Raw genomic sequence first — 16,010 nt, 5'->3', positions numbered from 1 at the left:
AAACGTAACAACAACAGTTTCAAACTTAAATGAAAAGTTGAGTTCATTCAGCAATTCCACAGAGAGTTGAGTTGTTAAAAAATGTAATGTGAGTATCTCGTGTATAAACAATAACTGTTTAACGTCACAACTGAATTATCTTTTACACATTCCTGCTTGGCTATTTCTTTTCACATGATTTAATTCATGCATATAAACAATTCATTGCCTGTTTAATTACAATTATTTTAAATTATTTTATTTTAAATATTTTTATATTAATTAATTATTTTAAAGACTTAATTTTCAATAAAATTAGATTATTGCTAATTATAGTAAGATGAAATAAAACAAAATCATTAATGATACCAGAGGAACAGAAATCGTTGACATAAAAAAAATATTGGATTTCTTTGTACATTAAAATATTTCTGTATATGAAACATTAATGTGCAATATTACAGTATTTTATTGAATTTGTCTGCACAAGAACATATTTAAAAGCAGAAAAGTATGTAATTTTCCTATTAAGAAAACAACAAGCTTAAAAAGAATTAAATTTTTGCTTAACAGATTTTTAAAACTATTCTAAAATTTAGTGCTTTTTAAAAATTTAATAAATTTGGCAGAATAATGTTACAATGAAATAATGAGTATAAATACAGATTGTTTGAAATTTAATAAGGCCTATTATTTCTAAAAATTGAAGTGCTTTTTATTTTATTATTTTGTTTACATAAATGCATATTTAGTAAATATTTAATGACATATGATTAAATACAAATGATTTACAAAATAATTAATTTTATTCTGCATAACATCTATTTATGTTTAAACTTTTTCTTTTTGAAATGTGATTTAACCCCTTTGGATTCTTCAGTATCATCTTCATCAACATTCTTCTGTTTATGCTTTCGTTTTCTATCTTTTCCTTCCATCTCTTTCATTTCCTAAAGTTCATTAAAAAAAAGAAAAGAAAAGAAGGTAATTAAACCATTAATACAAATTTCGGAATATTTTTTTATACAGCAAAAACATAAATTTCAAAGATATGATAATTAAAGAAACAAATGTTTTAACATATAACAGAATAGACTGAATGATTTATTTAATATAATTTTCAACAGTTTAAAACTTATTTGAAGCTCTAGAATGAATAGCAAAATAATAAAAGTGCAAGCAAATATATTTTTAAAAAAATTATAAATTGAAAATATTTAAAAAAAATGTATACTTGCATTTAAACATTTTTTTTCTCAATACAATGCTAATTCAAAAGATCAGCAATAAAATATTTGAATGTTTAATATAATATGGAATATATTTGATATTAATATCACGAAAACATTTGGGTTCAAGGTGTATTTCATATATAAAATTAGTTTGAAAAGTGTGGTGGAAGCTTATAAGCCAGTTAACAGCTGTTACAAGGGCAATTGCTTTTGTATTGGTCATGTTACTTGGCTGCAAACCACAAGGTCCCACGTTCTATCCTGGCTCATACCAATCCGCCACAAAAGTATCAGAAACATGTTTTAAGATTATTTGACAGAAAAAATAAAATTTATACCAAAAATGACACTTTTTTTTTTTTTTTTTTTTTACAAACAAAAGATATGATTAATAATTTTTGTCAGTAATTTTAGTAAAAGAACAAGGAAAGATAACATATCAAGCCAAAATCCAATTGTTATTTTTAAAATTATTTAAATAGAAAATAACCATGTAGCCTTACTGCAAAACTTTTTATTCTCTCAGGTGGAATCTTTATTTTTAAAAAAAATTACATTCAGTAAAGGTCTTTAAATTTCCACTATAATAAGAAATGGAACTAAAATTGAACCTGCCTGTGTTATAGCAGAGAAATAGTTTCTTAGCAGTTAAACAGTACTTTTACACGATATTATTTTTTATTTTCACACAATTTTTTTAAAAAAATGCCACACAATATCTAAAATATGATAAGCATTAAATGCTTTTATATCATAAAAATAAAAAACCATTACTTTATTAGCGAGTAACTGAGCTTCTGTCACTCGATCAACTAACATCATCACTTCTTCAGTCTGAGTGGGATACAATGGTAGCTTTTTACCAATCAAAGTTTCTATCTTTTGATACAGTTCCACATCATACCTACATAAAAGGAAACAATTATTATGATGATTTGATTCTTAATTGATATTGCTGTCTATCTACTGAATGTTTTTTCCACATTATTCTTTAAATACAATACATAAAAATTTAATTACAGAATCATATAATTGAATCAAAGATGTAATTATTAAACAATTTTTTTCACACATATCCCTGTCCCATTTTCCTAAAAAATTAAGCATTAGATAACCAACATTATTGAAAATATATCCCTATCATAACAAATTTTTTAATATAAAAATCCTTACTGATTTTCAAACTACTTAGTAATTCTTGCATAGTGGATATTTTGGAATCTTTGATTTATAAAATGGAACTTTCATCCACATGCACTAGAATGTTTCCCATTTAATTTTATACTTTAAGGAAAAGATAGTTTATGTTACAAAAAAAAAAAAAAAAAAAAAAAAATGTATTAGCAAAAGACTTTTTAAATAATAAATTTCGATTTCAAGCTCTGAAGTTCAAGACAAGCTCTCTGAAGACAAGCTCTTTGAAGTTCTGAAAACTTTTAAAGCATCTGCTTTTATTAGAACCTTCAAAATTCATAAATAAAAATATACAAATCATAAATATACATCCCCATATTAATTAAAACATAACACTGGATTTCTTTCTTTTTCATCCAGTTAGTCATTACTTTTAATTAATGACCCATTTCCATTCTTTATTTCCTGTATAAATGTATATTTAGGTATGATAAATAATTTTATCAAGCATGGAGATGTACAAATTTTTTTAACACTGAAAGGCAATTGGGAGTGGAAGAAGTTTAAGAAAAAGAGCACATTGTTACAATGATCATAATGAAACAATTCATGTGAGTTACAAATACAAAGGAATTAAAAAAAAATCATTATTTAGTGATTTTCTTAATTAGCATAGAAACATTTTTCTTACTAAAAATAAGAAAACTAATGTCCTGAAATTGACAAAATATAAACAAAAGAAATTTTAAATAATTGTATATGTTATTTAATTTGATATTTAATAAAACTTTACCTGCCAACCTAAAATATTAATTTTAATATGTATAAATACACATTTCTGTTTTATACCAAGAATATTGTAATTCATTTATAGAAAATATTACAATTACTGTTAAAATAAGTTTATTCAGCAACAAAAATCCGAAAAAGTAAGGAATTGTTCTTTTACAAAAATGAGCAGTTTGTAATAATAATGTTAGAAAAAGAAATTGTGCATGTGAACATAACAAATTTTGGAAGAATATTTACAATTAACATACTGTGTGACAAATGTTATAGATTTTCCACCACGACCAGCTCTAGCAGTTCTACCAACTCTATGAATGTAATCTTTTGAATTTCCAGGAATGTCAAAGTTTATGACAACATCTACATGCGGTATATCCAAGCCTCTATAAAAAAAAGGAATTTTTTTTAGTTATTTAAAAAAAATTAAATATTATTATTTTATTATTATTAAAATGGTACACATTTTACTTTCAAAGCCCTTAATAAAATTTACCTGCTGGCAACATCAGTGGCTATTAGTATTGATCTAGTTTTTGCTTTAAATTTCTGCAATGCACCCAATCTTTTAGCCTAGAGGAGGAAATAAAAACTATAGTTGTATATTAAAGTTAAAAAAAGTGTTTTACTAAAATACAATGCTAACTAATATATTTACAGAATGAAAAAGCTAAATAAGTTACCAGCACATTAAACAACAATTTTGTTTGCTTCTCCTGAAAACATCTTAACTATAAACAGATTTAAAAAAAAATAGCATCAGCAGCATAGAAGTTTTCTTATTACTAGAAAACTAGTTCATTGAGCTTCAATAAAAAATGGAAATCATCGAAAGAAAAAGAAAATCAAAACACAACAAAATTAATATGCACAATTCTTGAAATTAGTTTTAACACAAAAATTAAAAGTCAATCTTTCAATCAAAATGATGGATTTTCATTACAGTAATTAAAACTACGTCAGATTTGAAGCAAATTCCAATATTTACAATATTTTCTAAATTTATAAAACAAGGGGAAAAAAATCCCTATTTTTGACCAACGAAAGCCTTAAAAAAATTAATTTTGGTCTTCACAGTTATCTTATTTGAAAACAGATAAAATCCTGGCATTATTGAATGTATGTAGAAAATTGAAAATATTATTTTAATTCCTCCAATTAAATTTTAAATGCTTTATTTTTTTATTCTTTTCTATTCAAGAGAGCATCTCAATCAATAATTAGCTTAAGACATTGGAAAAGCTTTACATTTTCATTTCAATAATTAAGTTTAAAAAATGCATACTTCAATAAAAACTGGAATAAATTAATACTTTAGATCAATTTAATTTTTTAGAGGGATTCATACTGAGTAACAGAAAGGTGTTCACAAGTTATAATTCAAAAGGGAATAAATAAATAAATTGATTAAATTAAGAAAAGGTAAAAATGTTTAAATCAATTTGCTTAAAAAAATCAGAAGCTAACAGATACTTTAGGACAAGTTTTGTAATTAGATGACGAGACAAACTTCAGCAGTAAAAGTAGGCGGTAAGTTCATATTATATTCATTTTAATGAGTAAGCTGAAGGAGAGATGATTGAGATCATATTATCTAAGATATTAATTTGTCAACAAACATCAGAAATATATTTCAACACTCTGAATTTAATAAGCTGCAGGCCCATATAAACAATGGATTTTCATGAACATGGGTTACAAATCAGGTAGTTTCCCATTATAAAGCTGAGACTCTGTCACATGCTATTTAATCTGCACATTTAAAAAGTATTCTTATTTTTTTTTTGGATTAAAAAAATTACCTATATGATAAAAAATCTGGAATTCGAAGTAATTTCTAAAAATTATAAATAAGCTGTATAAAGCTAAGGGTTGTATTTTAATTTGATCCATACATTAGAACAGACTAACACATAGACCCAAAAACAGATATGTTATTGTTCCAGATTCTAAATATAATGCCAATTTAGAATATGGAACAAATAAAAATCCACAGAAAATGACATTTTTTCATATCAAAATTGGATTTTAATTATTATTAGTTCAAAGTAATGTCAACATATATAAATTACATAGCATACTTAATTAAGTTTAATTATGTTATGATCAAATGATACTTCAGATTGCAAAAATTAAACAATTATAGACAACACTTGATTAAAAGAATTTAATAAATAACAGAATGTACATATTCATAGGTACCTGACTGAGTTTCCCATGTAAAGGAATAGCAGTGAAACCAAGATTTCTTAAAAGAAAAGCAGTTCTTTGTGTATTTGCACATGTAGCGCAAAATACCATAATTGAATCTCCAGGCAATTCATTCAGCACATGCACTAAATAGACATCCTAAACAGGAAAGCAAGATAAAAATATTAGAATAATATATTAAAATAAAATTTTATATCACAGTTTTCATTATATAAGTCTCCCAAGAAAAATGCTATTAATTAATATAGCACTGTAAAAAATACAAAATAAAGAATTGACAGGGAGTTCATATAAAAGAAATTTAAATGAATGATTGCTTATAGCTAAAAAATAATTAAATAAGAATAATTAAACAATAAACAACAGTACAATAACAATAAAAAGTTTAATAAATTAAAAATTGTTAAACTTTTAAAATTAATCTGAGAGCAGTTTAAGTATTAAAAGAAACAGCAGAAGCTTGTGGAAAGCAGCTTCCTATTACTAAATAAAGATCTTTAAGGATATCAAGGTGCTAAAAAATTAAAAATATAAATATTTCCAAAAACAAATGAGAATTCTTTGGTTTAAATACTAAACAATATTTGATTTGAACAGATATTAAATGCAATTTAGTTTATGCATTTTTTTAAAACAATAAATTTAGATTATGCAATTTCTTTTATGAAAGTGAAAAAATTTTCAACACAGATTATTATCTTAACACATATTAACAGGTACAGATTTTTAATTTTTGATTATTATTCAAGGTTTGAGAAAAATAAAAACAACCATATTTATAATCAGAATTATTAGAAGAACAGAAGAGGATTTATTATAAAGTATGAGCATAAAAAGATAAAGTTTTGAAAAAATATACGGAGCAAGATAAGGAAGAAGCCACAATTAATTTTTAGTAAATACAATAAATATGGCAATCAGCAATTAAATATACATATGTAGAAATATATTGTTAATATGTTTTTTTGCCATTTAATTTTACAAATAATTAAACATCCATAAATATACATTTCACTTAAGTAAAAAAAATCATTCATTTATTTCATTTTGCAGAAAATGCATTCTTTGCAAAATGAAAGAAAAGAAATTCTTCTATAGTAGAAAATGTTTCTACCAATTAAACAGCTTAAATTGGAGATTTTAAGGTAAAGAGCAACAAAAACATGTAACCTACTTTATGTTTTAAAGGTATAAACAAATAATGCTGCTGTAATTTTTCAACTGTTTGATACTTTTTTGAAACTTCTACTTTGACTGGATCATTCAGAGAGGCCCTCTGCAACTTTTGAACCTAAATAAAAAATAGCAGGCTTTTGATAAATAAGTCCCATTTACATAATAAAAAGGCAGCAATTAGAATAAGTTATAATCTTAACATACCTTTTGGGTCATTGTAGCTGAATAGAGATATGTATTTCTTTCTCGTGGGATTACTTTAAGTAATTTATCTACTTCTTGTTCAAAATCCATATCCAAAATTCTATCAGCTTCATCCATTATCTAAATTGTAAAGGGGGGAAAGTAATGCTGTCATCTTTGAACAGAATGCAAAATAAATACTAATTCAAATGATTCAACAATATTTTTAATTATTTAGAAAGATTAATATGTGATGTCTTTTAACTCTCTAAGCATCCAGTTATTTTTAGATTTGAAAAGTTCTTCTGAATTGACAAAACAAAGATTTTCTGCATTTAAGAAAATCATGATTTATTCAAAGATTTTCCAGAAAGTATATACATTAAGTGAATAATCTGCTTTTGAACTGACTATTAAAAATGGAAAACATTGGTTTGGCAATTTGAAAGGCTAATTACTAATGGAATTTATTATTTCCTGCTTTTATTATGGATAAAATATTCTCAATAAAAATAATTATTAATGGACAATCTTAGAAAAACTTACAAGAAATTTCAAGGCCCTCAGACTGAATCCTTTTGTATTTTCCAAATGATCAATAAGACGGCCTGGAGTAGCTAATAAATAAGAAAAATAAATAATGTTAATAATCAGTTTCTATGAATATATATATATATATATATCAGAACCTAATTTTCAAAACTTAATATGGTTTCATTAAGGAAATATTATTGGTGATTTGAGATATAGCTTTGTACATACTAACGTCATTCTAAAGATCTTTTCAATTGCCCACATATTTTACACAGGTTATGTCATGGGACAAGCATACTTTTGGCTTAAACAGATGTTATCGGTGAACCTTTGACTTAATAACATGTCACTGCTGAAGGTAATCAATAAATTAATAGATTTAGCAATTAATTGCTAATGGCATGAAACATGAAAAGTTTTGGCAATTTTTTTTCATGATTTGTTTACAATTAATATACAAATATCACTACATATAAATCCACAATTAAAGATTAAAATTTTTATTTTTGTAAATGTATCTCTTATTCTTATTACTATAAGTTTTTGAAAATTAGAATGAAATCTTAGTTAAAAAGATATTAAATTAAGAAAACTTTACATAAAAATTTGATCACACTGCTAAAATTTAATTTGTAAAGATAGGGAAGCAAAGACCATATTACAAAAATACATTATAGAATGAAAATTTCAGAATACACTGAGACTTACCTATTATGATATGTGGCTTTTTAGAAAGTGCTAAACTTTGAGTTACCATATCTATTCCTCCAACAATTACAGCTACAAAAATAGACAAAATATTTTTTTTATTTGATTTATTCGGTGCACAGGCTATTGATAAATAAGACGATTAAAATACTGTCAGACTTAAGAATACAATTTCACGAAACTAACCTGTTTTTACACCCATAACTGCTCCTAAAGCTTCAAATTGCTCAGCTATTTGAAAAGCCAGTTCTCTTGTAGGTGTGAGAACTAAAGCAAACAGCCTCTGCGGCGTCTTTAGTAAAGCCTGTAATACAGGAATTGCAAATGCACCTGTTTTTCCAGAACCTGTTTCTGCTAATCCAATAATGTCTCGTCCTGAAAAGTAGAGAACTATTAAATCTGAAACTTCTTAAAATAATCTGTAAATTAAGAAATTCTGTGGTATCATTACATACACATAAAAAAAAGGCCACCTGGTTTGTTACAGATAAAATATAAGGCAGTTAAGCATAATACAGTGTAGCAAGTATCCAAGATTGAAAAAAATTGCACATACAAGCTTTTTTTTTTTACTTCTTTATGGCAGTAAAGAAAGAGGAGAAATGGTGGAACGTGGGAAAAGAGACAATTGGCAATAAGGATAGGTTGTATAACCTATATTTTCTTTTTGAAAAACTAAATTTTGTGCTATTATTAGCCTAGAGCTTCTTAAAAGTCTTTCTTACTTGTAGCCCTTATTAACACAATGAGAAAAAAAAGTGATTAAATGCATAAAAAATTAGCTGAAATATTAATTTATGATTATGAGATAACAATTATAAATAAAAAAATAATGTAATGCTTCAAATAAAGGTATAAAAGAAAGAGAGGTAGAACGTATCCCATTAAGATTGTTGTTGGGGATGGAGTTGGATTTTAATGGTGCAAAAGCCATACATGGCTATGCTGTGCCACATGTATGGTGAATATATAAACATATGGTAATGTAAAATTACAGTGAAAAAAAATTCCAAATTGCACCTAATTCGTTTAAAAAAATGGTTAAGTATTTAAAAACAAGTGGCACATGATAAAACTAATCATACAAGATATAAAAAGATAATCGACTATAATAAAAGGAAGATATTTGTGTGAGGATTTTCTTCCACTAGATCATTAAGAGATAAAATCCTTATATTAAAAAATGATCGGTGCTGGAAGTTAAAAACTGGGCACTTGGTTAAAATATGTACCACTGAATAGTGTATTTGGCATGCTCTACGAAAATTGCAGCCCTAGTGTCAACCCAATTTGTGCAGACATTTGGTCGATGTAGTTGTTTTGTGTTATTCCCCAGTTAATTTTCTTTGTTTTTTAATTTGCAAATAGCTTCATATAAAACTTCTGATGACTCATTTGCATTGCTACAGGCAAAAATAAAATTATGAAACCAGTGTTATTATTTAGTTAGTTTTATTTAGATTATACCACAAACATTTTATTTTGCTTTCTTTTATTACTCCAATATTTTCATTTTCAATATTAGTTGTAAAGTAAAAGGCATGCCAAAATGGTATGGCAAGGGTCAAAAGATAAATTTAAAATTTTAATTTCAATTCAGAAATCTCGATGATGAAGTTCAAGAAGACTCCTGAAGGTAAAGATAAAGATCACTGATCTGAGAATATAATGGAATTAACAAATTTTTTGGAAAAAGTTTTTGAATGATCTTAAAGACATTTAAATTTGTTATATACATTTATAAAGAATAGATGAATCGTTTTAAATGCTTTTAAGCAAGTTTTATAAAAAGGGAATTACAATTAAGCAGCAGGAAACATAAACCAACATGTTTTATATGATGATTCAACCAATGATTCAGTATTTTATTATTATACTAATTTTAAATTAAATAACTAATAAAATAACAATAAAAATGGAAGACTTTTTTTTTATATTATAACTTGGCAATAAAGACCAAAATATATTCATTTGTGCCAAAAAGTTTTATTTTTTATTTTAAAGCTTATGTTTTTAGTGTGGTCCATATTACTAAAAATAATTTAATTTTTGTAAAATGTAAAACACGTAAATTGTAAGAAAATTTGTTTAACTTAACCAGTGCAATTTGCACATACAAGCAAAAATACAAGCAATTGCAAAAATTGCACATACAAGCTTTTTTTTTTACTTCTTTATGGCAGTAAAGAAAGAGGAGAAATGGTGGAACGTGGGAAAAGAGACAATTGGCAATAAGGATAGGTTGTATAACCTATATTTTCTTTTTGAAAAACTAAATTTTGTGCTATTATTAGCCTAGAGCTTCTTAAAAGTCTTTCTTACTTGTAGCCCTTATTAACACAATGAGAAAAAAAAGTGATTAAATGCATAAAAAATTAGCTGAAATATTAATTTATGATTATGAGATAACAATTATAAATAAAAAAATAATGTAATGCTTCAAATAAAGGTATAAAAGAAAGAGAGGTAGAACGTATCCCATTAAGATTGTTGTTGGGGATGGAGTTGGATTTTAATGGTGCAAAAGCCATACATGGCTATGCTGTGCCACATGTATGGTGAATATATAAACATATGGTAATGTAAAATTACAGTGAAAAAAAATTCCAAATTGCACCTAATTCGTTTAAAAAAATGGTTAAGTATTTAAAAACAAGTGGCACATGATAAAACTAATCATACAAGATATAAAAAGATAATCGACTATAATAAAAGGAAGATATTTGTGTGAGGATTTTCTTCCACTAGATCATTAAGAGATAAAATCCTTATATTAAAAAATGATCGGCGCTGGAAGTTAAAAACTGGGCACTTGGTTAAAATATGTACCACTGAATAGTGTATTTGGCATGCTCTACGAAAATTGCAGCCCTAGTGTCAACCCAATCTGTGCAGACATTTGGTCGATGTAGTTGTTTTGTGTTATTCCCCAGTTAATTTTCTTTGTTTTTTAATTTGCAAATAGCTTCATATAAAACTTCTGATGACTCATTTGCATTGCTACAGGCAAAAATAAAATTATGAAACCAGTGTTATTATTTAGCTAGTTTTATTTAGATTATACCACAAACATTTTATTTTGCTTTCTTTTATTACTCCAATATTAGTTGTAAAGTAAAAGGCATGCCAAAATGGTATGGCAAGGGTCAAAAGATAAATTTAAAATTTTAATTTCAATTCAGAAATCTCGATGATGAAGTTCAAGAAGACTCCTGAAGGTAAAGATAAAGATCACTGATCTGAGAATATAATGGAATTAACAAATTTTTTGGAAAAAGTTTTTGAATGATCTTAAAGACATTTAAATTTGTTATATACATTTATAAAGAATAGATGAATCGTTTTAAATGCTTTTAAGCAAGTTTTATAAAAAGGGAATTACAATTAAGCAGCAGGAAACATAAACCAACATGTTTTATATGATGATTCAACCAATGATTCAGTATTTTATTATTATACTAATTTTAAATTAAATAACTAATAAAATAACAATAAAAATGGAAGACTTTTTTTTTTATATTATAACTTGGCAATAAAGACCAAAATATATTCATTTGTGCCAAAAAGTTTTATTTTTTATTTTAAAGCTTATGTTTTTAGTGTGGTCCATATTACTAAAAATAATTTAATTTTTGTAAAATGTAAAACACGTAAATTGTAAGAAAATTTGTTTAACTTAACCAGTGCAATTTTTTTTTTAAATCTTTTGATTAGCTTTAACTAATTCGAACCAATAAAATAAATTTTGCGTTAACTTTTCCTTAAGTGGTTTATACTAAATGTTTGATCATCCTTAATCACTTATTACAGCTAATTCATATAATTGTACAGAGTTGAAATATATTATACCAAAATAATTAGTCATTTGGAAGATTAAACAATCAAAATAACAAAACAGTTTATAAATTCAGATTTTTTTTTTCAGGAAAAGAAAAACCTAATGTATTTTTTTTAATAAGGTGACGATTAATCTTCATCTCTAAATTACCTCCTGGAAAAATTTGGCAACATGTTAGAATAATTAATTACATATCTCATATTTCTTGACTTTAATACAAAAATGCATATTATGTAGAATAACTATTAAATCATCACAATTTTTGTTTTTTTATCAAACATCCGAGTTGATAAAGAGTACTAATTGTCAATTTAATTCAAAGCATTAAATATATAAGATAAAAACCTTGAAGAGCAACAGGAATTGCTTCCTTCTGAATAGCTGTTGGAGTTTTCCATTTCAATTGTTCACAGGCTTCACAAAGAACATCAACGACACCCTACAAATTAAAAAGAATGACTTATTAAAATGAATCGTGTAATGGCTTAATTATTCATAACATCTAATTAAATGACATTTTCTGCTTTAGGAATTTATTATTGTTTTAGTAAAATTCTAGAAATTTATAGAAAATCTGAAATGTGCATGGATTGCTGAATTGCACTTTAAACAACACAGAGATAAAAGATTAGAAATTGATAATTCTCTCATATTGTTGTGGTTTTGATGTGGCAACACATATATGTATAGGTATTTTGTATGGATTAATGGCCAGAACTTTATGAACATTTATTTAGTTCACACATTTGTAATATTATTAGCTGATATTTACATATATACATTAAAATGCAGTTAAAAATTTGATATATGATCATATTGATTGTTCAATAAAGGCCTATAAATAATTATTAATATTGGCAATTCTAAAATGTTAAATAAACTAAGGATTACAGATAGTTTAGATATTCAATTCAGTCCCTTAGGAAAAAAGCACCACGTCAACACTCCTTTTCTGTTAGTGGCATTCTCTAAGCAAAACTAATAATTCCTTTGATTTATTATGAAAACTATCGAAATGTGAAAAAAATACATAACAGCCATACATTGTTTTCACTTGATGAATTAGTCCTTGAAAACAGGCCTCTAAGTTGGTATCTGAATATATTATCAGATTAGGAGAGCAAGAGATGGGATAAGAAAGTCAGAATATCAATTTTCCGTCATCAAATAAAAAGCTAATATTCTAAGGAAAAATTTAAGTTGAAAAGCTGTAAATATCATTAAGGCCTATAGAATGAGTTGTTGAATGTTAACTTAATTATATTAGGAATAAATTTGAACAAAAACTTAAATTTCAAAAAATAATTAATTCCCCTCCACTTTAATTGGATTTTTTCCCCTTCATAATCCCTCTTAAATATGTAATAAACTGAAGGAGATGTATAGTAAAAATTTTAGAATGATAGCTGCATCATTTTTCAAAAATTTCACCTTTGTTGAAAAGAACAAAAAGAGTTACAGAAAATAACAACAAATACTTTTCTATCTGCCTAAATTTACAGACTTAAAAAAAAAAAAATGCTGTTTTATGATTTCAGGTGGTATAATAATTGTGTGAAAAAAAAAGTAGTGAAAATAAAAATAAAATTATTTTGAGGCAACGGGCTTAAAAAAAAAATTAAATGGTAGTATTCCCTAATGTAAAGGTATTAGGAAAATGTGTTAAGATTTAATAATTAAGGCAAAATGTTCATGGTAATTTAATTATCACTCTTTCCCCTCTCCCTGAAAATTGATTGTCATAATGCTAACTGAAATCATAGAGCAGCATTTTTAAAATAGAAACCTCAATGCACCTACCAGTTTGTGAACCAAAAATGTGGCAGAACATTTCATTTATTTTTCAAGGATCTATTGAAAATATATATTCTAGGGCTCTAAATACAACAAAATAAAACTAAAGAAGTTCAAAGAAATAACCCTGTCACTTGCTTAACAATACCTTTAACTTATGTGCATAAAAATTTTAACTTCAGCAGAATCATGTTAAATATGAAAAACATATAGCATTCCTTTAGGTATGAGACTACCTGCTTCGAACTTCAAAATAATAGAACATCTACAATTTTTATAATTTTTTATTTGATCTTCTAATAAATATTTTAAATTTTAATAATATACTAAGCATTTACTTTTGTAATTAGTTTATTACTTTTAATTGATATTTATATTAAATTATAATTCTTATTTTTTTAAATTTACATTTACCATATTTGGTTATATATCTTTTACAAAAATTATTCTAAAGTTGTGGACATAAAAATGTTTATTAGCTTAAGAAATTTATAATTTTTGTTATTGTCAAAAAAATTTGTTAATAATCTCAGATTTTTTTTTCTTTCTGACAAATGAAATGCTATAGACAGGCAGTGTCTTTAAATAAACCCTCTTAATAATAGATTTTGAATAATGCCATTTATTGTGTTTTTACATTATATTTCAAAAATAATGCTAATTTTTGAGAAAAAAAACAATAATAAGAAATGATCATAATATCAAGGCATGGCAATGATTATGCAAAATTTTGAAACAAGAAAAATGTAAGCTCTATATTCAAGATAAGATAGAGCTTACATTAATTTTCATATATATTTCAAGTTCAATGAATTAAATATAAACAATAGATAATCTAAATTTTAAAGTTTTTTTTCCTCAACATGCATAAAGTTAATTAGACAAAAACCAAATTAATATTCTTCAGTTTAAATGTTATCACAAGTTTGATTTATGAACAATACTTAAGTTCATTTGTGAAAAATAGTTAAAAGTATTTAGCTCTATTTAAAGATGCATCTAATTATTTTTATTTTTGAAGGTCACTTACATTTTGCACAACACTGAACCTTTGGTATTCAAGGCAGAAAAAAAAAAGTCAAGTAAAAACAGTCTAATGTTTTAGGATTTTAAAAATTTATATGATTCACATGTGGATATAAAGATGAATTGTTTTTCTACTGAAGCATAAGAACTTTGCACAATATCTTAATTTTACACAAAAAACTTAAATCTATACAATAGAGACAGTTATATTCAAAATTATTTTACTAGTACACCTTACAAACTTCATTTCACATACAGAACAAAAAGATTTTCAGAAACACAGTGCTATGAATATCACAGTGAGATATATAATACATAATTTGTTTTTGTTATTACTATACATTTGAGTTTCGGAATTATTATTAAATGTAGACACATCAGCCTAATGCTTGAAGGGAAGCTTTTAAAATGTCATTAGCTTTTTTAAATTGAGAAAAAGAGTGTGCCAAGTTTCAATAATATCAAGTTATTTGGCAAAGGAGTTTTTTGTTTTTTGAGAAACTTTTCATCACAATAATATATATATATATATATACACTCAAGGGTGGAAATTATAAAAAAGAATGAAAAAAAGTCAAAATTAAAAATAATTTATTTCATATTCAATTATAATAAAAAAATGTGAATCAAATAATTACATATACATAATTATTAAGTATATATTTTTTCTATAGAAATAAAAAAAAAAAATTGTTTTTCAAAAGCAAGTAAGATTAATTCATTTTTAAATCAGCTCAGAGTAAAAAAAAAAAAAAAAAGAGATAAAAGATTATTTACACATTGAGATTTCATTTTTAATTAATTCATAAGAGAAAATGTGCATTTCAATTCCGTTATATCTGATTTTAAAGAGATATAAACTAATAAGCATGAGATACTTGAAATGAAAAATGCAAAATATTAGTATAAAAAAATTGATGCACAACAAAACAAAGAAACACTTTATAGAATCATAACATTTTATTTCATATAATTAATAAATCATAATGATATTTTTTTATAATGCTTTAAAGTAATATATATTCAGTTTAATATGGAACAATTCTAATTCATAACAGATGAAAATTAAAATGCATGTTGTGTATTAAACATACCAAGGATTTAAATGTAACTTCTGTTTCTTCAACATCTTCAATATTATTTTCTTCAGTGGATTCCATTTTTTAACCAAGTACAAAAACCAAAAATTAGAAGAAACTGATATTATACTGCCGTCACAAACATCAGCAGAAGCACATGGATGAAGCAAAATATTCGACATTGATGCCAACAGAAAATTTCTAAATATTTTATTATTCTTTTCTTTGGGAATGCGGTTTTTTTTTAAATATGATCTACATTCAAAATATTTTTTTCTTTTTTTAGAATATGAGTTCTTTTTACATAATTTCTAACATAATATTCTCCTC

At 25.1% G+C, this 16,010-nt stretch overlaps 1 protein-coding gene across 1 annotated transcript; it reads right to left on the bottom strand.

Moving 5' to 3' along the window:
• Positions 1-766: 766 nt before the first annotated feature.
• On the bottom strand, positions 767-15,854 carry LOC129958592 (probable ATP-dependent RNA helicase DDX47). Its single transcript, XM_056071178.1, has 12 exons — positions 15,696-15,854; positions 12,127-12,220; positions 8,130-8,318; positions 7,944-8,015; positions 7,248-7,318; positions 6,723-6,842; positions 6,517-6,633; positions 5,334-5,480; positions 3,628-3,704; positions 3,386-3,517; positions 1,986-2,115; positions 767-929 (listed from the first exon to the last, which is right to left on the bottom strand). The coding sequence occupies exons 1-12, from the start codon at positions 15,759-15,761 to the stop codon at positions 801-803; spliced, it is 1,344 nt and encodes a 447-aa protein (XP_055927153.1). The 5' UTR covers positions 15,762-15,854; the 3' UTR covers positions 767-800.
• Positions 15,855-16,010: the final 156 nt, after the last annotated feature.

Source organism: Argiope bruennichi, chromosome 2, assembly GCF_947563725.1.
Source record: "Argiope bruennichi chromosome 2, qqArgBrue1.1, whole genome shotgun sequence".
NCBI lineage: Eukaryota > Metazoa > Arthropoda > Arachnida > Araneae > Araneidae > Argiope > Argiope bruennichi.
Note: the sequence above shows the minus strand (reverse complement) of the source record. Positions and strands in the feature narration are given on the sequence as shown.